The sequence below is a fragment of the Apiospora kogelbergensis genome (assembly GCF_038363985.1).
Source record: "Apiospora kogelbergensis strain CBS 113332 chromosome Unknown utg000001l_segment0_segment0, whole genome shotgun sequence".
Lineage (NCBI taxonomy): Eukaryota > Fungi > Ascomycota > Sordariomycetes > Amphisphaeriales > Apiosporaceae > Apiospora > Apiospora kogelbergensis.
Window position 1 is genome coordinate 2,051,677 of NW_027117418.1, and position 23,005 is coordinate 2,074,681.

A 23,005-nucleotide genomic window follows, 5' to 3' on the forward strand; every position below is an offset into this window, starting at 1 on the left:
TGTAGAACATCAGGGAAAGGGGAACAAGGCGAGGATATGGTAGAGTGAGTTTATATGATCAGCTACGAGACTATTCACACAATTCCTTCGACTCCGACTCAGACAGTGGCATGAGCAAATAGCACAGCAAAGAGCTGACCGTTCTCTGCCATGCTCAAGTCCTTCCCTCCATTTTCAAACATTGGTGGCTATAGTATACATAATGTGACAAAGTGGTTGGTAGTGGCCATCTCTCTCCCCATTGGATTTACCACGCATCCACCGGCGACTTTCTCGAAGAGCCCTCCATGAACTCGTGGTCATCCTCATCGCCCAAGCCATCGTTCTCTTCCCTTCTCTTCTCCTCTTGCATCTGCCTGAAACTCCAGCCTGGCTCGTACTTTTCGCGGTCCTCGAAGTACTTGACGACAAAGGCGTTGATCTGATTGCGACGGGGCTTGATCTTAGCGACGGTGTCGGCCGTGGCGAGGTCGCCGAAGATGAGCCGGTCGTATGCGGCGATCATCTTGCGGGCCAGTGCGCAGATCTCACCCCGGGCCACCGCGTGGAGCTTCCACATCTGCAGTGCGATCTCGCTAGCCGTCGGCTTTGGGACGCTGGTATCGGTGGCGTCAGCGGCGGCGTCGGCGTCGGCGGCAGGTACGGGAGCGGGCGCGGATGCGGGATTAAGGGGGCCAGGAGAGGAAACAGAAAGGGGCGGGGTGCGAGGGGTTAGCCCGCCAAAGGCAAACTGCTTGGTGGCCATCCGGTAGGGCTCCCAAAGGTTCTCGAGCGCCGTCACCATCTGCTTGCCGTAGGCCAGCTTGGCGGCCGCGGGGTCCTTTTTGGCCTGGACCTCGAAGGGGCGCTTGACGGCGTAGGCGGTCTGCAGGTAGATGCGCATGACGTGGGCGTCGGGCGAGCGGAGCGAGGTGATCATGACCTCAAAGACCTGGCAGGCGTTGTGGAAGGCTTTCTTGTTGAGGTTGTCGCGCAGGCAAGCGTTCATGGCGATGCGGAAGGTAGGCGCCGACATGAAGTCCTTGGGCATGATCCAGAGGTACTCGGCCACCTTGCCGCTGTTGTGGCCGTAGCGCAGTGACCTGAGGAGCAGGTGCCAGTTCCTGGCGTCGGGGGCAACCAGGAATTTCCGGGTGAACACGTCCCAGTAGCGCGCCACCAGGGACGTCTTGGTCATTAGCTGGAGCGCGGTTAACACAAGACCCAGGGCGTTGTTGCCAGGCCGGGCGTGAGCGGGCGAGGCGGGTTTGGTGTGTTTGGCAGCGGGTGCTCCTTGCAAGCCCAGCCTAGGCGGACTCTGGGGCATATCGTTTCCCCGCGGGGTCAGGTGAGCTTCGCGGGCCATCTTGATTAAAGCTTGCTCGTCTTTGGGTATTCCCATCGTCTGCTCAACGAGCGACAGGACGTCCATTTTGTCAGCATGCGAACCCATGAGCAGAATCCTCCCCATGGCGCAGGCAAGCTGCTCGTCAATGACAAGAGTGGCAGACCGCCACTTGGCCAAGACTTCCTCCCAGATAGCCTTGGCTCGCTGGATGGTCTGTATCGTAGCCTGCTCCATTTCCCGCCCCTTCTCTGTTGGGCGGGCCGGGCTCGTGCCCCCAGGCTGCCGGCTCGGCTCAAATTGGACCTTGGCACGAAGGGCATTCAGGATGGTAGTATAAGTAAAGGCGTCGGGTGCCCTGTCTGTGCTATTGGCAGACTTGACCACGGTGAATAAAGTGTCAATGTCCCCAGCTCTGGAGCAGACCTCGAGTAGGGCGTTGAGATGTGTGGTGTTGGGCTTGAAGCGGTCGCTCTTCAACATATTGTTGTACATCTTGAAGGCCTCGGCCACAGCCAGCTTCTTGTGGACCGACTGGGCGCACCCCCGGAAGATGATGGTATACGTGTGGGCATTGGGAACCTGGAACAGCTTCTTCATTTCGTTGAATAGCTTGATAGCGCCATTCAGCCTCTGGTGGCGCATCTGGTAGTCAATGAGATGGTTCCAGCTGACGGTGAGGTTCTTCTTCTTGCCGCTTGCTTTCGCGACCATGAATTTGGCCTCGTCGTAGCGGTCCTTTGCCAGGGTGAGCAGGACGTCCTTGGCGATGTGGTACGGGTCATCCATGAGGGCAAGCCGGTGGTTGACGGCCCTTTGCATCTTCTTGTCCGGTTCCCGCTCCCCTCCTGGATCGCCATCAAGCGCTGCTTCGGGCATGCCATCAAGCTCATCCTCGGGATCCCGTTTCGTGCGTTTCAGCGCGAAGCCTCGAGTTTGCGGTGCAGACGCAGATATCACAGATGGTCGCAGAGCATTGGCCGTCGGCCTGGAGACCAATGCATGGTCGACTACGGCGGCCAAGAGCCTCGTCGTGCATGCCCGGCAGGTAAACATGGCAGCGTGTGGCAGCCAGCAACGTAAGAACAATACGACGGACCTGCTGTATTTGTATGTATGGATGTATGCATGTATATATAAATATATATACCCTTCCAGCAACGGCAGCTTGATAGGCACGTTTTCAAATTTTACTGGGGCCACCCGAAGCTGCGGCCTATCAACGGGGGACATGGACAAATCTGTCTTCCCAAGCCCCAATTGCGCCCCTCGCCGCCACTCACCACCGACGATTCACGATTCACGAATCACGAATCACGATTCCAGCCACTAACTAAAACACGTCCCCGGCACCCGGCGCACGTAACGCAACTACTTAACGGGTTCGCGTTGGGCCCGCGACGCGAATCCGGCTGCGGTGGGCCACTTACACACACGCGCCTCTCCCACTCAATTAATCCATCTCCTCTCTTTGCTGCATGTCCATTGCACCCAATTCTTGCACCCCTAAACACATCACCCGCCAACCTTTCATCCACCATGTCCCGGGCCGCCAACAAGCGCAACAAGTTTGCCGAGCTGCGAGCTCTGCGCGCCTCGGGCAAGAAGGCCATCGACTCGTACGAAACCGAAGAGACGGCCGACCTCTATGACGAGGTCGACGAACACCAATACAAGGAGATCGTCCGCGGCCGTTTGAACCAAGACGACTTCGTCGTCGACGACAATGGCGAGGGCTATGCTGACGATGGACGCGAGGAGTGGGACCGCGTCCAACACCACGATTCCGAGAGCGAGGACGAGAGGGTAATAAGAGGAGGCCGTCCCAGCAAATCAGGTATGTCCGAGGCTCATGCTGTGCTCTCACCCGCCCACGGCCCTTCTGACCATGGCCCCAGACAAGCGGAAACGCGATGAAGAGCAAGCGAAAAGAGACGCCAACGAGAAGAACATCAGCGAATACTTCACGAAAGGCCGCACTGCCCCTCTGCCGAAACCTAAAGTCCGACTCAATCCAACCCTTCCGTGCCCTCGACTCTAGACTAACACCTCAGACAGGTCGTCAAGACGGAAGCCGACGAAGATTTCATGGCCAGCCTCCTGGGCGAGGTAGACTCCAATATCCCAGCCCCCCGTATCACGAGCCCCCAAACGCCATCGATCTCCCGAACGCAGAAGAGCCCGCGTCTTGTCTCCTGCCCCGGAAACGAGACAACCTGTAACCAAAAAGGCTAGGGTCACTCCCGACCGACATTCGAGTCCAGGCGTCTTGGACGACGATGCCTTCATTGCTCCCATGGACGACGAGCTCCCTCCCCCTACTAAAGATGTTGCAATGAGCGATATGGAGCCCGCTCCTTCATCTCCCACCACAAAAGCAGTCGCACGCAAAGCTCACATTAAGACCGAGCCTGCAGATGACGATGATGATGTGGACATGATGGAAGTCGCACACACTGGCACTATCAACACCGCCAGTGTCAACTTGTCCTCCTCAAGGCCCATTAAGAAGCTTATCAAGCCGGATCCTTACCCGACTCCAGCTAGCTCTTCGCCTACAAAGCCTGCAGATGCAGCTGTCGACTCATCGTCGTGGAACAACCTGACCAGTAAACTCAACGTCGTGAGCAGCCCACAGTCGGAACAAAAGAGCATTGGCAAGATCGATTACAAGGATGCGATCGAGGAGGATGGCAGTCTCAACTTCTTCTGGACAGACTACACAGAAGTCACTGGCAGTCTCTGCCTTTTCGGCAAAGTTCTCAACAAGAAAACCAAGTCGTATGTCAGCTGCTTCGTCAAGGTGGACAACATCTTGAGGAAGCTCTACTTCTTGCCCCGGCAGCATCGCAAGCGAGGCGGAGAGGAAACCACCGAGGAGGTCGGGATGATGGATGTCTACTCCGAAGTGGACGAGGTCATGACCAAGATGAACGTTGGGATGCACAAGATCAAGGCTTGCACCCGGAAATACGCATTTGAGCTTCCCGGCATCCCTAAGGAGACACAATACCTGAAGCTCCTTTACCCCTATAACAAGCCCCAAATACCTCAGGACGCGGCTGGCGAGACATTCTCCCCACGTCTTCGGTACCAACACCGCCTTGTTCGAGCAATTCGTTCTGTGGAAGCGTATCAAAGGTCCCTGCTGGCTCAAGATCAAGGACGCCGACTTTGGCAGCTTGAAGAATGCGTCGCACTCCAAGCTCGAGGTTCTCGTGGACCACCCTAACATGGTGTCCTGCGATTCCGAGTCGGATAACCTGGATGCGCCTCCCCTGACCATCATGAGCGTGGCGATGCGAACCACTTTCAACGCCAAGGCCAACAAGCAGGAGATTCTCTCTATCAGTGCACGAATCTATGAGAGCATCTCTCTAAGTGACACGACGCCAGCCGAAAAGCTTCCCTGTCGGACATTCACCCTTATCCGTCCGAATGGCGCTGCCTTCCCCATTGGCTTTGAGAAGCTGGCCAGGGAGAGGAAGAAGGGGCTCATTAAGCTGATGAAGCAAGAATCAGAGATTTTATCCTTCTTCCTGGCGCAGGTTGATGTGGTTGACCCCGATGTCATCATGGGCCATCAATTCGAAGGTGTCGATTACAGTATCCTCTTGAACCGACTGCAGGAGAAGAAGACGCCTCAGTGGTCGCGCCTTGGACGTCTTCGAAGGTCAGGTTGGCCATCGTCGATTGCCAAGGTTGGCGGCAATGTTTTTGCAGAGCGTCAAGTTATGGCCGGGCGTCTCTTGTGTGATCTTGCTAACGACGCCGGAAAGTCTGTCATGTACAAGTGTCAGTCTTGGAGCTTGACGGAGATGGTCAGTCTCTACCTCGGCGGCGAGAAGCGCCGAGACGTCGACAACGATGCTGCCTTGAAGACCTGGGCCGCCGAGAGGAACGGACTCATGGACTACATCACCCACATGGAAGCCGATACCCATTTCATTGCGGCACTCGCTCTGCGGACCCAGATCTTGCCATTGACCAAAGTTCTTACCAACTTGGCTGGTAACTCATGGGCACGAACTCTGACAGGTACTCGCGCGGAACGCAACGAGTACATTCTTCTTCACGAGTTCCACCGCAAGAAGTATATTTGCCCCGACAAGCAGCAGTTCAGGGCCAAGGCGAAAGCCGAAGACGAGAACGAAGAGGAGGCCGGCGACAGCAAGAAGAAGGACAAGTACAAGGGAGGTCTCGTTTTCGAACCGGAGAAGGGCCTTTATGACAAGTTTGTTCTTGTTATGGACTTCAACTCTCTGTACCCATCCATCATTCAGGAGTTCAACATTTGCTTTACTACTGTAGATCGCACATCATTGGTAAGAGGCGCTTTACTTCTCCCACGCCCCGATTGAATGTGCTAACATACGCCTTAGTCGCAGGATGACGAGGCCGTCCCTGAAGTCCCCCAGGAGCAGGAGCAGGGCATCTTCCCCAAGCTTATTGCCACACTTGTCAGCCGCCGTAAACAGGTGAAGGGGCTGATGAAGGATAAGAATGCGACGCCAGAACAGCTCGCTACCTATGAAATCAAGCAGCTTGCCCTGAAGCTTACCGCCAACTCTATGTACGGTTGTTTGGGTTATACGAAATCGCGTTTCTATGCCCGTCCTCTTGCTGTCCTTACCACCTACAAGGGCCGAGAGATTCTGCGCAGCACCAAAGATCTTGCCGAGTCTAAGTCTCTTCAAGTCATTTACGGTGACACGGATTCGGTCATGATCAATGCAAATGTCAACTCTGTAGCCGACGCCCTCAAAGTCGGCCAGGAGTTCAAGCAGGCCGTCAACGAGCGTTACCGGCTGCTGGAGATTGATATTGACAATATCTTCCGCCGTATCCTGTTGCAAGCCAAGAAGAAGTACGCTGCCATCAACCTGGTCGAAGTCCCGGGCGGCAAGTGGGAAGAGAAGATGGAGGTCAAGGGTTTGGACATGAAGCGCCGAGAGTACTGTGGTCTCTCCAAGGAGATCTCGTCGCGCCTCTTGAACGACATTCTGAGTGGCGACGATACTGAGGTCTCGGTTCAGCGCATACACGAATACCTCCGTGAGATCGCCGCCAAGATGCGTGAGCAGGCCATCCCCGTGCAAAAGTACATCATCTTCACGCAGCTCGGAAAGGGGCCCAAGGAATACCCCAATGCGGACTCGATGCCGCAAGTCCAAGTAGCCCTGCGCGAGATCGGACGGGGCAAAAACGTCCGTAAAGGCGATGTTATCTCGTACGTCATCACAGGTGACAGCAAGACGACATCAGAACCCCCGCGAAGCGTGCCTACACGCCGCAAGACGTGATGAAGGCGGATTCGGGTCTGCAGGTAGATGTCGAGTGGTATATCGGCAAGCAGATCTTCCCGCCCGTCGAGCGTCTATGCGCCAACATCATCGGCACTTCCACCTCGCAGCTCGCGGAGCAGCTCGGACTCGACGTGAGGCGGTATGCCAACAACTCGTCCAACCAGAACGGTGGCGGCAACGACCTCGAGATCCACCCGCTCGAGTCGCAGATCCCCGACGAGGTGCGCTTCCGCGACTGCGCGCGCCTCTCGCTGCGCTGCCGCAAGTGCCGCGTCTCGTCCCCCTTCGAGGGCCTCCTCGAGAGCAAGCAGATCCTGCCCCAGGGCGTCGCCTGCGCCTCGTGCTCGACGACGATCCCCAACCTGAGCATCGTGGCCCAGGTCGAGGCCGCCGTGCGCGCCCAGACCTCGCGCTACTACGAGGGCTGGCTTGTGTGCGACGACGCGTCGTGCGGAAACCGCACCCGCCAGATGAGCGTCTACGGCACGCGCTGCCTGGGCCCCAAGGGCCTCGCGACGGGCTGCCTCGGCCGCATGCGCTACGAGGTCGGCGAGCGCGACATATACAACCAGCTCGTCTACTTCGCGTCGCTCTGGGACGTCGACCGCGCCCGCGCCAAGGCCCAGGAGACGGGAGGCGACCAGGCGCTGTCGGCCGAGGACCGCGAGCGCGTCATGGCCCTCACGGAGCACAACCGCACCCGCTTCGGTACCGTCCAGGGCGTTGTGGAGAAGTACTTGGATAAGTGCGGTCGCCGCTGGGTGGCCATGGATACTTTGTTCAGCAAGCTGGGATTCATTGCTGCTTGAGAGCTTGTATGTAGCAAACGATTTTGATATGATACGGGTGTCTATTTGGAGATCAAGCGACTATGACGATACGGATAGGAGTTGGTGGTGTGCTGGGGAAACGAGATGGATATACTCTGGAGAAGAAGGGCGTTAGGGACACGCTTGTTTGTGTATGAGTTTTTCACAACAATAACATAATTGGTCGTTTGGCGTTTCGAGGTGCCGTCAGACCTTGTCTGTCGATTGGTTCTTGACAGGATATACATATCATCACTTAGCAATGGAAGTGGACAGTCTTGTCTTTCATACAAAGCTCGGCGTTTACGTGCAGATACTCCTAGTCATAGGGCGGTATTGTGTTGGTCACTTTAGTTACTGCCGGATTCACCAAAGCAAAGAACCTCATCGAGGTAGTTTTCAAGCATTATATGAATATCCACTGCTAGCTGTCCTGTTCCTGGTCTGTCCACATGACCGACTGGCCCCTTTTCACTTTACACGTGCGCGTAAAGTAGAGCCTTTTGGTTCGTTCTAGTAATTAAGCGTGTTGTTTTGTGTGATGTACAAGGAGGAGCTGGAGAGCCGCCTGCCCCTACCCAGCCCATCCAACCAGCCCCGACCATTCACCGCCCTCAGCAACAGCTTTGCTTCCTCGAGGGATCCAGCCATCTCTCTGCCTTCTTCTCTCCCCCTCCTTGTCCTTCTTTCTTCTGTCCTTGACTCGCCCGTGGATATGTCTGTTCTGTCTGCCCTGCCCTTTCTTTTTCATCAATCTGGACAAACAATAAATCATGGCGTCGATTGGATGATCAAAAACGCGTGAACCTCATGTACGCGTAACTGGAAATCACATGCCATCGTCATTTTTGGGGCATGCCTCGCCTGCCAGCCAGCATCATGAAAAAGAAAAAAAGCAGAAGGCAGCATAGGGAAAAGAGAAGAAAAGAAAGATCAAACCAAGCCACAATCAGATGAAAACTCCTTGATCCCAATGCGATCAAAAAATACAAGGCCATTCCAGTCTGGACCGGACCACCTTTTTCTCTGCCCTAATCCCATCGTGATATAATTGTCATCTTCAGTGTTCCCTGAAGCGGTGTCTTCCCGACACTCGAGCCTCCATGCGCTCACGCGCACTCTCTCTGCCTTGTGAGCCCCAGGGTAGGCCAGGCAGCGGAAGATGCAATTGGGGCATCTGTAAGCAATGGTCATGCGGTAGTGAGGCAGCGCCTCTTAGCAGAGAGTGCGTGCCTGTGCCCGATATGGGCCGCCGTCATGGAGGAGTCAAGAGAAAAAAATGATATGAAAACACAATTTGGTGAAGCGAAGAATGTTTGGGAGAAATTCATGTCTTTTTTAAGACACTGATCAGGGAAGTGTAACTCTATCAGAAGATGTGAGGTATCATGAAGTGTGAAAAGCACCCTGTAACTTTTGTCGCACTTTTTGAGAAGCCCGTAAATGCAATACAGTCCCCGAGTCTATGCAGAGATATGCTGCAACCGCAAAATGCATGACGTGCTCTATGATGGAAAGAAAACGACCTATCATCACTCCTTCGCAGATGCTCCTGTATCGGGTGTCACCTTAGCTAGAGCAGGAGAGGCCGCGGTTGATGGCGGAGAGGCCGGGTGATCTTCCCCCATGTTGGCTAGAAGACTTTGAGAGAATTAGCATCTTGTTCAGTGGCAGGGAGGGGGACTGGAGGCAATTACCTGTATGCGTTCTGACTCGAAACATCTCTCGTGGGAGGAGTGCCGGTCCTTGAGGAAGCCGCCGAGTCCTCGTTGCCGCGGGTGAGAGCACTACCAGGCATACGTCTGCCACTGTTGCTTCTAGAGGAAAACATCGAGGTAGGGCCGAGCGTGACGTTGCCACTAGCGGTGCGGCCAGCAGAACCCTTGAGGCGGCGGAGGTCGTCCATACCAACCGTGTTCTGGTTTTGGGCCGGGTAGTTAGAGAATTGGCGAGCGTCGCCACGTCCACTCTGCATTCGTTGGCCGGGGCCTCCCCGGTGTGAGGTTCGCGCCGCCTCGGCGTCCTTCTGGGCCTTGGCAGCTTCGGCCTCAGCTCGAACCTCGTCAAGCGTCTTGGGGCCCTTGTTGGCCTCCTTGGATTGCCAGCCCAGCTTCCTCAAGTCGATCACATCCATGAGCATGAACTTGAGACGGCTGTTGAGCTCAGGCATGTCAGCCATGGACTGGATGCGCTGGAAGTAAGCATCCATCATCAACCTGCCCTTCTCAGAAGAGTCCAGGTTGCCACCGATCGTCTTCAGCAGCTTGGACAGCGACTCGACTTCGGCCTCGTCGGGCACGCCGCTGTAGTCAACCAGTTTGCGCACACATTCGTGCATGATGCGCTCAGTCAACATGGCAAGCTTATACAGCTCACCGATGAACTGAACCAAACCGAGACCGCGACGCTTGGCGGCAGCCGCAATATAATATTCGTCAGAAAGCATGACAGCTTCCTGAGCCTTCTTGTCAGCACCTTCTTGTGCCTGAGGCAGCTGTGTTTTCCAGCCACGCTCGAACTCCTCCTGACAACGGTTGAGAAGATATTTGCGGAACAGGGCACCACCGCTGACAACCTGTCCGTTCTTGTCCATGATATTCTCGTCGCGGATCTCAGCGCTCATGCTCTCCAGCATGCGCTTGCAGAACTTGGCATACATGGAAGCCCAGTGAGCTTCATCAGTAGCCTTCTCGAACGTGAGCTGAATAACTTGGCGAAGTGTGCGGCCGTCAGTCTCATCCTTCGACTGGCCGGCAATGTCCAGGATAGACTGCGAGACTTTGTCGAAGTTTTCGGGCGTCATCTTGTTGAGCGCCGACTTGACCTTACGCTGCACCATGGCGGGATCCATAGGACCGCCTGTTGGCGCAGCTGCTTGTTTCGCGCCGATGCTCGTAGGCTTCCAGCCATTTGAGGTGACCTGAATAGGCTCAAGCTTCATGCCAGCAGTGAGCGGCATCGTCTTAGCTGCCTGTGACTCATTCTTGCTGTAAGGATCACGCTTGCTGGCATTGCGGGTAGAACGGCTGCCAGTGCGAGGAGAGTGAGGTGCCATGTTGGAGCTTGAGGGGGTTCGGGATATGGGACCGCCACCAGGGAATCCACTGCCAGGGCGGCCAAAGCTTGCCATGGGGTTGATGCCACCCATGCTGGGTCGTGCCATCTGGCCAGCCGACATGCGCATACGGTCTTCCGACGTAGTGCCAGGAGGAAGAGTTCGTGGCCCACTTGAGTTAGTGGCGAAATTGCCCATACCAGGGAAGCCGCTGCTGTTCCTAGAGCCTTGTCGGCCATTTCCTGCGGGAGTTCGCGCACTTCCAGATCCTGATCGGCCATCGTTATCACCAATGAGGGTCTTCACCTGTTGGTGGAACTCCATAGATGGTGTCTCTGTGAAGACAGTCTTGAACTGAAGCAAGAAATTAGGGTCGTACTTGAAGTTGGTGCCTTTCTTCGCAGCCGCGGAATTCAGGGCTGGATTGGGGGAGTTGAGACCGTTGATGCCAGCAGGGTATGACAAAGATAGTAGCTGTGCAGTGTTAAGCATCTTCGATGTCTTCAAAGACTGCAGTGCAGCACTGGGCTGTGGTGGTTCAACGCCAGCCTTGGTGTTGAGGTTCAGAGGGGGAGGCTTAGCACCCTTTCTCTCGCCAGGGCTAGGCTTGCCACCAGGTGTAGGCTTGTCGTTAATGGTGAGATGGCTGGGCTTGCCATTTGACTCGGCAGCACCCTCCTTGTCGGCGACAGATAGGTTTTGCATTTTTCCAGCTAAGGCATCAGCAAGAGAAACGGCCTTGCCGCTGGTCTCAGCCTCCTTGCGTTTGCGTTCTTTTTCTTCCTCAAGACGCTCCGCCTCGGCCTCGGCCTCCTTCATCTTCCGGTCGTTCTCAGCGGCGATTGTCTTCTTGTTCGCCTCATCGGAAGCCTTCTTCGCTTCGCGCTCAGCAGCCTTCTTCTTCTCATATTCGGCATTGGCGGCCTCGCGCTTGGCATCTTCCTCTTCCATTTCCCGGATCATACGCTCCATTTCCTCTTCCTCAGTTTCGGCAGCAGGGGCCTCCTCTTTCTTCTCGGCCTCCTTGGCCTTCGCGGCTTCGGCATCGGATTTGGCCTTAGCATCGGCCTCCTCCTTGGCCTTGGCTTCTTCTTGAGCCTTTTGCTCCGCCTTGGCCTTTTCCTCCTGCTTCACCTTCTCTTCGGCAGCCTTGGCATCTTCGGCGGCCTTGGCATCTTCAGTAGCCTTGGCATCACTTTGATCCTTTGCCATTTGCCTGGCAATCTTCTCCTTAAACTCGTTCTGCACCTCAGCACTAGTCTTGGTTGCAGTTGCGCTGTCTGAGCGAGTGTGCGCAGCAGGAGTAACGGACTTGGGAGGTGGAGTAGGTGTGGATGCCACAACAGGGGGTGTCTTCGACTGCTGAATGCTAGGAGCAGGCGAGGCAGGTGCCTTGAATGTGGACAAGTCAACAGCTTCGCCGTTTGCGTTCTTGATGACGATAGCGGCACTCTTCTTGGGAGGTCGAGCAAACTGAGGAGATGACACAACAGCAGGCTGCTTGGCTTGTGCCGGGATAGGCTGAGGGGTGCCTTGCATTTGAGGTTGGCCTGTGCTGGAGGGTGGCCGGTGTTCAGATACCTGTGAAGAGCTGCGTGTCATGGGTGCGGCACCTTGGTTATACTGACCCGGGGCACCGTAGGGAGCTTGAAAGTTAGGAGCAGGAGAATGGGGCTGATGCATCATTGGGTTGTACATGTTATACCCAGGCTGAGGCATGTTGCCGGACCTCATGTCGTAGGCAGGAGGATACTGAGGGTACTGTTGGGTGTTACATTCTGTCAGCAACTGTTCAAAATTTCCGCTCTCCGGGGACAAATCAATTCTCTGGCCTCGGTGTATCCTATGCGGATAGTGGGAAGCAGGATATGGAACGGGAATCATAGGGGGCTGTTCAGGGGGTAGTGCGGCATGTCAATGCGCTCTCCACGCTCAGCTGGGAACTGTCCACGGCTGCGGTCCCACGCAATGTCGTTTGATGCAAACCTGTTGTCCACACGCTTGATTTTCCCGCGTTTGGACTTCGGGATTCGCTCCAGCGACATGTTATCGTGAACCGAGCCTGAGCGGTTGCGTTGGATGGGCATGTGTGAGTACTTCTCGCCATCACGGCCACCACGCTGGTTGTTGCGCTGCTTTCCAGGCTTGAAGGAAGTATGATCGAACAAAGATTGAGAAGGGGTAGTTACTTGTGGCATGCCCGGTCCCATGACGGGTGGGCCGTAGTAGCCGTAAGGAGGGATATTCGAAGGCATGTTAGGCGGCATGCCGGGGTGAGGTTGGTGAGGCGTGGCATTTCGTGGGTTAGGGCTGGCGTGAGTCTGCGGTGGGGTGCCGACGAAGGAGCCCGGGCGACCTTGGAAGTTAGGGTTCATGCCTCCGCGGCCCTGAGGCGGCTGGCCACGATAATGTTGGTTGGGGGGTAACCCATCTGAGATTGTTGGTTGGGGTTGAAGTTGCCATTGAAGCCACCTCTTCCACGTCCTCCTTGCTGAAAGCCACCGCGTCCAGCGGGACCTCCCTGATTGCTAGGATCGCTCACCATCGACTGCGAAGACTCATTTCTCGCGTGGGCGTTGGGACCTGCGTTGTTCGAGGCTGATGGCCGGCGCCCGTGGGTCTCACCTCTGCCATCAAAGCTGCCGAAGTTGACAGTGCTACCCTGTTGTGCGTTGGCAGGAGGACGGCCACCGCTCGCGGAAGGTTGTGGGATGGGCGACGGCGAGTGTTGAGGCGACGTGACCCGCGGATCGCGTCCAGGAATAGGGATAGGCGCAGAGGCTCCTGCTTGAGGTGCTGTGTGCTGAACAGCTGGCGAGGCAGGGAATCCGAACTGTGGCATGTTCTTCCCGTTGGGGTTGCTGGGACCGTTGGGGGCGGTCATGGTGACAGAGGGCTTGCGGCTGTGGCTCTCTCCGTTGAGGCTACCGTGTGCGACTGCAGGACCAGTAACCTTGGGAACTGCAGGCATGATTGTCGAGTTGGGTCGACCGTTCACTGGCGAAACCGAGTTAGACTTAGCATGTTGTTGCGGAGCAGATCCTCCAGCAACGACAGGTTGCTGCTGTGCTGAGCCCTGCGCGACCAGCGGCGTCTTCTTCGCTGCTCCGGCAGCAGAAGCGTAGGACGGAGCTGACGTGTTGGGCGCTGGAACGGGAGCTTGTTGGTTCCCGGTGGAAGTCATATGTGACGGGTCGTGAGGAATGCGGTCGTAAATTGACTTGATTGGGGATAAGGTATTGGTCGTTTGGGTTGGAGTTGAAAATAAATCTCTAGGTTCGTTCTTACGGCGTTGGCTCGAAAGAATGAATTAGAGAAGAATAACAACTAGAGATATGGTGGTTTCTGAAGTCGAATATCAAATCCGAGTCGAAAGAAGACCGTGGATAATTATATGACAACGAAGTTCTATCGGAGACAGGTTCTCGTGGTTTGACTCGTTTCTTTCCACGGTTCAGTGCTGACACCAGGCCTTGAGAGAAATAAGCTTATTCTGCGAAAGTCTGCGAACAAGCTTGTCCTCTTGAATTTTTTTCCCTTTCTCCGGAGTGAACTGGACGAGGAAAGAAAAAAAGAACGTGATGGCGTGAAAAATTGGGTATCAACCGAAAAGAGTGGAAAAGGAGTGTCGCAGCTAATCCAGAGACAGTGCGCAAGAAAAGTTGTTGTTGTCGCCGTTGGAGGTGAAGAATTAGGCGGCGAGATGGATCGATCCGACTCGTTTCTTTCTGCGGGGGAGGTGCAGAGAAGAAGAACTCGAAGTGGCGAGAAGGTGATTTGGAGATGTTAACCGGGCACGCGCGGGAACGTCGTGACAAATGGTCGTCGCTGTTGGGACTGGCCTCTTGTTTTCTGGAACGGCTGTCTCAAAGAATTGAGAAAGCACCTTCAGAAACCTGGGAGGAGTGGAGATGGGCGAAGTGTCTTATCGGCTTCTGATGAAGAGAAACCGAAGACAGACAGAATTATTGCTTCCTTCCTCTGTAAAAGAATCACAAAAGAGGGAACCGGGGGAAGAGACCTGCAGTATGGCTTCCTGAGGTCGATTTACCTATGATGGGTGAATCGTTAATGGTGGAGGAGAGAGAAAAAAAGAGGAAGGGCGACTTTTTTTCCCAATCTCAAATTTTTTGGTTTCTGCACGCAAGGGCTGCGAACCAGTGTGAGCGGAGATAGCAGAGGGAAAGCGAGCGGGCGACCAGAGGGTGAGGGTGAGGGTGGTGGTGGTGGTTGTGTGGTGGGTTGTACCTCCGGGCCTATGGTGGGAGTGTGGGAGGGGAGTGTGTTACTTGCTTGGGTGTGCACGCACTAAAAACCTTTGCTAACTTTTGGTTGCTGCTGTTGCTTGGCAGGCGAGCAGGCCTTTTTTTCTTCTCTCTCTTGCAAGCTGGTTGCTACGCTCCCGCTCTGTTTCGTTTTTTTAGGTGGGTCCTCCTGGGTGGTACTTTCAGGTTTCTCCAGTACTTAAAAATAAAAGAGCGTGTGCGTTCCGGCTGGCGGATCCTGATTGGGGCGGCCAGGTCCTGATGGTAGGTGCTCACGGGTGCTGTAAACCGTGCTGGCTGCTGGATGTTGCTCGGAGCTAGGTGCTATGTATGTATTAATTGCTAGGTGTTAGGTGCTAGGTGCAAATGCTGGTTGATGGATGATGTGCTGGGTTGGGTGCAAGGTAGCAGCAGTCGGGACGGTGGCAGTAGCAGTAGCAGTAGCAGTAGCAGGATGAGCCCGAAGTAATTGGAGCGTGGATTTTATTGGTTGACTTAAGTGCTTTACACGTAGGATGCGTAATTGAATACATAGCGGCTGGTGCGTGAGGTCATTTCAGCACAGCGAGTGCTCAAACCTCAGCGACTCAGCTCACATACGTGTTCATGTACCCCTCACACCCATTCCACATGACAACGGTACATAACACATGCCACGCGAATGCAACCCCTTTACCCGTTCAACGCGACGCATTATGAACATGCATCCACATCGATATCGATTAGAAAGTGGCAGGTTCAGGTTGCGATGCAACTTCTTCTTCTTCTTCTTCTCGAAGCCGGTTGAGATTGATACCTGAATCTAATCGTGAATCCCAGTCTCGCCCGATGGGCAATCTGCAGGGTCTTGAATAAGATTGCCATTGCAAGTCTCAAATGCCACTTCTCTACTTTGAGCATGCGCTTGTTTGTAGTCCGTCCTGGGCATGCGCTTCTTTTCCCCTCTCCTCCATCAGACCGGCTGCAGTGGCCTTGTCGTTATGTTGGGCTCTTCGGGGTTCTCCCCGTCTAATCAGGGCTAGGGGATTGAGGGCGAGAATCTGTTGAATCCACTCACCCAGGTACGATAGGTGATAGGGCATGGAGAGTGGCATTGAGTTAGGATAAAGAAAGATACACATAAAATTTACGTCGAAGGCTTGTCTGCCTTTCATAAAGATTATGCCTAGGCCGCCCACCGCCAATGACAAGATTTCATAGGGCCGTCCGTGTTAACTCCCTCCATTAGATCCTCCATCGCCGAGTCCTGGAGTTCTGACTCCTCCGAGTTCTGCTCCGAGCTCCTCATCGACTGACATGGCTCGACTTACCTATTACCCACTATCTGGCCGATAACTTTCTGCTTTGGCCATGTCCGTCCAGTCGGCGCCAATCGCCGGACTGCCGGGTCGCCAATGGCAAGATGACCTGTCATTGCCTGCCTTGCCCTAGAGTCGAGTACATTCCGGGTTGAGGTATGGGCCTCCGTACATATGTGTGAAATTTTGGACGTGTATGTGGCGTATTTCGCATGGCAAAGCCAGGTTGGATTCCCCAGTTTGCCGGCGTGCGGTCTGTCGTATAAGAAAAAATTAAATAAAAAAAAGGCGCTATCTTCCCCGCTAGGTAGAATTTCAGACAGGGTCAGTTCGTGCGGCTAGCAACCACAAAACTTCCGTACCTTATCGATTGATGGCAGCCACGGTCAAAGAGAGCAACAAGGAAGGCACTAAGCACAACTCGACGGGTTCGTCATGCTGCAATGCACGTTTTCTCTAGGTCTGAGCGGCTTGCCTGTCAACTCATGCGACACACGACATGCTGCAGTCTCCCATGCGGTTAAGAGTCCTTGTTCTTGTTTGCCACGCCTAGATATGATCTCTCTACGGACCTTTCAAGCGTGCAACCCGTTCGTCCCTGATTTCGTTGGAGTTGTTTGGTGGATAACGTCTCACAACCCGGTTACCATTGTAGATCGTACAGTCGGACACTCGAATCGCTCAAATAGACATTTGAATAACTAGATTGCCGCTTGCAATTCTAGCAAAACAGACTTATACGAGGTTGTGTTGTGATCGACTATCCAGCTCTTCCAATACTGAATATCTCGAAATTACAACCCGGATATTTCGCCGTGGTTTCCCCTGAAGGAAAGCACACCTACAACTACCTAATGAGTCAACCTGTTGCAACTTACGAATGCCATGCTTGTTACTGCCCAATAAGTGACAAGGGGGGTTTGCGCCCTCAGGATGCCCAAACCAACCCGCGCTCTAGGCTCTGCTCTAGGGTGTGTTGGTATGGCTCAGAAGCAGCGACAACCACGCCACCAAAGAATCCAGTTGGCCTTTGCGCGCATTCGTGCGCAGCAGCGCAGTCAGCCCTCCACGACTATCTTTGGCTCAGGCGCATTCATCTCCCGTCAACCGAAATAGCTCACGGCGCGGCCCTTCACCCTCTTGTGTCACTCACCGCCCCGGGGAGTGTCACTTTTTGAATGGCTGTAGAAGTTGGCTCTGCTGTAAATAGCACATTGAAGACCTCACATCAATTATTCGCCTTGTGGGATTTCATACTTACACCAGACAGGGACAACCAATGCAAGACAAGATAGCTAGCCCTATAGGCTGCACAGGAAAAAGCAAATCGTTCCCAGGCAGCCAGCCGTCCACATACTTAGCATCTGCGCATGCATTAATCAATTCTAGGGAAATTGCAAAAATAGGTGAGCCAATTGCAGATTTGGTATGAGATGATTGGTCGCATTCAGGACTGACTTACTCGAACTTGCAGTGCCAGGCATGCAGTTAAGAGTCACAAATCCACCTAGTCACATCTTGACGATATTATCCCGCTTCACCCCAACATCTCGTCGCATACTACGTAAATATGGGCGCATCTTTCTTGCCACCCTACTAATACATGCCTCGTTGTCAAATCCTCTACAGAGTATGACTGTATGGAGGACTCTTCTAATCGACAGTGGGGGGTGATCATGTCTAGTAGACTCATACATACATATGCCATATGCAAGGTGACTTCAGCTCAGCTGCCGTAAACCCCCCGCACAACAACGCCCTCCCCTGCTGATTGCTGATCAAAGAAGCGGGAGAACATTCGATTGCAGCAAGAAGCAGCCAGCAGTAGCAGCATTTGGGAGGGGAAACAACAACAGCCCTTTTCCTAGTTCTTCCGAGACAAGTCCAGGATATATTGGGGCGCCTTTGCGCTGCTGTCTCGTTTCAGCAACGGCAACAGTCAAACATGCATATAGCCTGATAAACTACAATAAGTAGGATCCTGTTTCTCTTTTTTGGTATGTATAGCATGGAGTCTCACTTTTCCTGAAGCGGACGACGTCCTTGATTCGTCAACAGACAACTCTTAATAAAGCTGAAAATGGTGGCTTTGGAAATACTGGACGCACGGCGGTATATACCGTCGACATCGCCTCTACTCGTCATCGCCGTCATCATCATTCTGCAGGCACCCGGGGGGAGGTAGGCTGTGTGCCACGAATCACGCTGCGGAGTTGAACCTCACCCAGCGGCATATGTCAGCCAGAGTGCTGGGTGGGCTTCAGTAATCAGTGACTGTCCGAACGCGTTTCCTTTTTTATGCTTAGGAACTTCCGATTGGACAACGGATGTGATGTGAACAGTTGTCCCGTTTGCCGGGTACGGATCTCCGACTTCGCTGAAACCCATATGCAGAGTGCAACCCTTTTTGTGCCAAGGGATAGGGCTATCTCGGTGATATTTATTTCTTCAATCACGAGATTCATGTTTCCTGTACAAAACGCCTGGCACGATATACACTGCCTCGAGCCCGATCTACATTGATATTCAACAAAACTCCCTGCGTCGCCATTTTTTAGGTTTTATTATAGCCTCCTCGCGTTGCCGGCATGGATTTGCATTGCCCTGAGAAGGGCGTAGTGTATCCCTCAGCCTTTTCAGGGGTAACGTCAGCCCAGCGTAAAGTAGACAACCGTGGCAGCATATTGGCTGAATTGTGCGTGCGTAAATAATGACCGTTTATTGAATATAACACTGAAGTAAAAGTCGGCTGCCGAATGTTTTGTCGTAATCAACCATATTCACATGTACTGGGTGGACTTGGTCGAAAGTGCTGTCATTGTCCCCTTTGTGAAAGCTGGCGTCATTCGTAGAGGCCTGGACATCTGCGATGGAGGCATCATTCTCGAGGAGTGAAGCGGGACTGGACATTCATTGATGTTATGGATTGATAGCAAGGGGCTTTCAAGATCCTGCGACCCTGACGGTATATGATATTGTGCTGCTCAGATCATGCATGGCTTGAGGTGATGTATATCTCCATCGTCGTAGAGTAACGATACTTCCAGCAAGCTGCAAGTCATCCACGCCTCCGCTCACCCCGTCTTGGGGTCGAAGGGAGTCTGTCTCGGGTTGTATTTAGGGTCATTGTATTATTGCAGGAGAGACCTAGAGAGCAAAATCCTTCAAGTGACACGCATACCGTACATCGTAGCAGTGAAAACCACGCTTCAGGTGATAATTTTCTTTGCTGCTTCGAATTCGTACATGGATAAATAACAGCGCGTACAGTACCATCGGACATGGTTCGTTGTTTCCTCGCCTTTACATGGTTTGGATATGAGGCAATAACGAGCCACCACAGTCTGGATTCTCTGAATAGGCTACATCAGGCAGCACACCACATATCTTTCACATTAGAATTAGCCGCTCTCTTAGGCTCTCCCATCCTCGAGCATTATCGACTTACATCTAGAAGTTCTGACGAACTGAGCCAACCCACCCTTTTCGATGAAATTGGACTAGAATTCCAAGCCAGCACATTGGATCCGTATCAAGGTTCGAGCAAAGCCGTTGCACGATCTGGGAGCTGATTACAAGCTAGCCTGCGTGCTCTGGATGTTGATCCAACGAGGACTACTGGGATTCGTCCTGCCTACTATACTGTTCTGCCCCAGGGTGTGTCCGCAGTGGTTGTACAGGGCGAGACGATGCTATTTTCGATGTGACGATCATAGATGCGACCAACGGGGCGGAAAGCATGTTGTTTATGACTGTTACTTCCAGAACTATCTACAGATACAATCGAATCTAATCACGCAGGGGACTCTCCGACGGTGATGGAGTAAGTTGCCTTTGACTTACGGGCTATGGCTACACTATATTGGACAACAGCATATGGCTTCTCGAGGTATGATTAGGGATGCCCTGTTACACATAATCGCCCTGTGATCATATGTCGAACATGCTAGCTCCTCGCCGCGGAGGCTTGCCTCAATATACAGTCGATTTGCCGTACAGTGCGCCCCAACGACTTGCCAATATACCTGGACAAGGACCAAACCGACGGTGTATGCTACTGGGATCCATGGAATTCATCGTCTCCTATCATGAGGCTCATCCCATGCTCCTATCATCTTGACTCCCCCTGCTCCAGCGGGAACTTGCATGTAATTCAGCTCCGCGGAGCTGCGAGCTGCACTCAGAGGTTGGCTGGATGTTTGTCTTATCTGGCCGTGGTAGGAACGATACGCACCAGCAGCAGCCCAACTCTAGAAGGCGACGCCTTGCACGCCTCTTCCACGGTGCCACAATCAATGATATCTTAGCCAGTGTCCCGCGGTGGAGAGAACCCTTGACACCATTACTATTACGAGTAAGTCGTATAAAAGCTCTAGTCCCTGGCGGTTGTTCGTATGCTGGTCTACTGCATGTATCGACTGAATGTGCATCTTTGCTCTTTCAGTTGATAGCTTACGTAACATCAGTTGCTACCCCGTGCAGAACCCCTAGCCCCGTGTTCTTTGGATGGAGGAGACCCTGGATTGATCTGATCGGTGGATCCGGGAGCGGCTCGTTGTAGATAGCGTCATGACTGGAGAGCAAGATCGGCTGCATGCAAACAGACTGCCCGTGGCAAATATACCTATAAGCAGTGCCAAAGGGCATTTGCCAGCTGGAAGCAGATAATGATGGGCGGCATCCATAGTTTGCAAGGAGCGAGTAAGTGAGGCTGAACTCTGGCTGAAGTCGATTTTCCGGCTGGGTTAGGGTGTAGATCGGTTCAAGTCCTTGCAAGTGTATACGTACGTGTATGCAGTGTTAGTAGAAAACGGTATGCTGCTCGCGGCTGCTCTAGGGTTGTTTGTTGCTACGCGTTGCAACGTGCTTGCTTACCTTAGCACCTTACGACAAGACAACCATGCCCCACACCGCAGCATGTGAAGTCTATGAAGTCAGTACTCGTAGTCACATTTTAGCCCGCCGCAAATAGGGCTAACGCTCTCTGCCTCCGACCTATTCTTTATTACCAATTCCTTTTACCTCCCTTCCTTTGAACTCGTTTCCCAGCACAGGTTACCGCCCGGCTTAGCGCCGATGGCCCCCGATTTCCTGCCTGGCCCCGTATGCCGTGAATCGAGGAAGCATGCCATCATCAGGACATTCTGCTGTCGGACACACCCTAAAGTCTCGGACTTGAACAGAACATGCCATGCCGCAAGCGCTCTGTAAGTCGCGAGAAGTAGCGATACATGCCCATTACACCAGGCGACTGCTCCTGTAAAGCCACAGTGCGCTTCTTCATCCTACCGACCGGCTGGCAGAACAAGACGTCGGACAGCGGACAAGACCATTGCCGAATGCGAATGCGCCAATATGTACCAAGATGGAGATCTGATGGGGATGATCAAGTCCAATCCCAATTAGGGTTCTAGTCACTTCGGTCTGCGGAAAGAAAAAGAAAATGGCAAAGAGAAGACTGCGCATTAGCTAGCTACCTCGTTGACGACTAATAGACGATACGCCTCTCAGTTTCTCAGACGGTAGGCATGGCAGAAGCTTAAGGCCCTTCTCTAACAGTATTACGGCGCCTTTTCAATTTCGGCCCTGCCACGCAGTGTGCTGCTATTATTTATTATTATCAGACACTTCTGTTCAGCCCCAACTGCCATTGGTCCTCCTCCTACCCCACAACAGAGCTCCTCTCCAAGTCAGAATTAAGCTATTAGATGACGCCTGCACTTTCCTCTCAGGCCCAGAACGAGAAGGAACAAAAAACCAAGTACCACAGCTCGTCGTGCATATTCTCATCTTTCCTCCAAGACAAGTGAGCTGGACGCGGACACAGCTGAGAATCCAGACATGCACTTGCCAAATACAGGTACCCCGTACGGGGCCGGCACTAATTAGGGCTAGAGTCAGCATCGTAACTCGGCGACTCAGCTCGCATCTGTGCTTTCCAAATCGCTTGATTCGGCGTGTCGGGCGGGAAATACGTAGCCTACGCATGCTAAAGTCACTGTAACTAACTAACTGCAAGCCTGCATACGACTTTGTTCTAGAGGATATGCGACTCAGGCAGGGTCCTGTCAAATGCTCCACCTATTTGCCGCCTTCTGTACTGGTTCGTTCTTTGTTTCTTCCTTCCTTCCTTGCTGCTTGCTGCCACTCCCAGCAGTATCCCAGACTCTTGACTCTTGACTCCTGACTTCGCCTTTCTTCCCACCCTTCCGCCACGGCCTTGGCGCAAGAGGAAAAAAAAGTCGTCCAATGCAGGTTTGCCGCGCGGGCCACAGACGTTTTGCGGATCGAGATCGCTGTGGCGTTACGAGCCAATAACGGCCCTCCAAAGTACGACACAATGGGCTCTCAAGTACCGATACACGTCATGTACCCAGCACTGCTCTGGTCTGGGGTCCCTCTTGCTGGGACACATGCCTTGGTAATGATGACTTGCTACATATTCTCTCACACCATGTTGCTGCGCCGCGCCCGCGATATATTATTATTGTTCTCTGTCACAGACGTTTTCTGTTCTTTGACGCTTTGGGGCGTCCGGTCTCCTGTTCTCGTCCAGCCCAATCATCTTTCGACTCCAGCTTCTTCAACTCGGCCGAATAACCATACATACATAGTACCTGCGGTGCCCGTATCGCCGGGTCTCGAAACCAAGCAACCATCATCCCTACTACATATGCTCTTGTCTCCATCAGTCTGGGTCAAGCAGCCCGAGCTAAATAATTTCTCTGGGGCCTTGTTACTCTATTTGGACCCCTGATATTGTTTTTACGCCTAGCCCTCGCGGATCCTCAGCGTCATCACTTTTGACCCTCCGCTCACTTGTTCGCATGCTTGGGCCAACACACACAAGATAGATGTAGGGTAGGTCTGCAGTGCAAGGCCATTCACATACATGTTTCCGTTACCGTAACCACTTACATACTCTTTTCTTTTCTTTTTCTGCTGCTG

General features: G+C 53.5%; 4 protein-coding genes across 4 annotated transcripts; 1 reads left to right on the forward strand and 3 right to left on the reverse strand.

The window, feature by feature from the left end:
• Positions 1-247: 247 nt before the first annotated feature.
• Positions 248-2,380, reverse strand: PG998_000645 (pentatricopeptide repeat protein; the record flags this gene model as incomplete). Its single annotated transcript, XM_066867463.1, has 1 exon — positions 248-2,380. The coding sequence occupies one exon, from the start codon at positions 2,378-2,380 to the stop codon at positions 248-250; it is 2,133 nt and encodes a 710-aa protein (XP_066735878.1).
• Positions 2,381-2,863: 483 nt separating this feature from the next.
• PG998_000646 (DNA polymerase) lies at positions 2,864-7,439 on the forward strand (the record flags this gene model as incomplete). Its single annotated transcript, XM_066867464.1, has 7 exons — positions 2,864-3,161; positions 3,223-3,326; positions 3,383-3,542; positions 3,589-4,407; positions 4,466-5,649; positions 5,707-6,531; positions 6,576-7,439. 7 exons carry the CDS (start codon positions 2,864-2,866, stop codon positions 7,437-7,439), a joined length of 4,254 nt encoding a protein of 1,417 aa, XP_066735879.1.
• A 1,532-nt stretch (positions 7,440-8,971) lies between these two features.
• Positions 8,972-12,749, reverse strand: PG998_000647 (MIF4-like- type 1/2/3; the record flags this gene model as incomplete). The annotated part of the gene is made up of 3 exons (XM_066867465.1): positions 8,972-9,080; positions 9,137-12,337; positions 12,481-12,749. The coding sequence occupies 3 exons, from the start codon at positions 12,747-12,749 to the stop codon at positions 8,972-8,974; spliced, it is 3,579 nt and encodes a 1,192-aa protein (XP_066735880.1).
• A 116-nt stretch (positions 12,750-12,865) lies between these two features.
• Positions 12,866-13,678, reverse strand: PG998_000648 (uncharacterized protein; the record flags this gene model as incomplete). Its single annotated transcript, XM_066867466.1, has 1 exon — positions 12,866-13,678. The coding sequence occupies one exon, from the start codon at positions 13,676-13,678 to the stop codon at positions 12,866-12,868; it is 813 nt and encodes a 270-aa protein (XP_066735881.1).
• Positions 13,679-23,005: the final 9,327 nt, after the last annotated feature.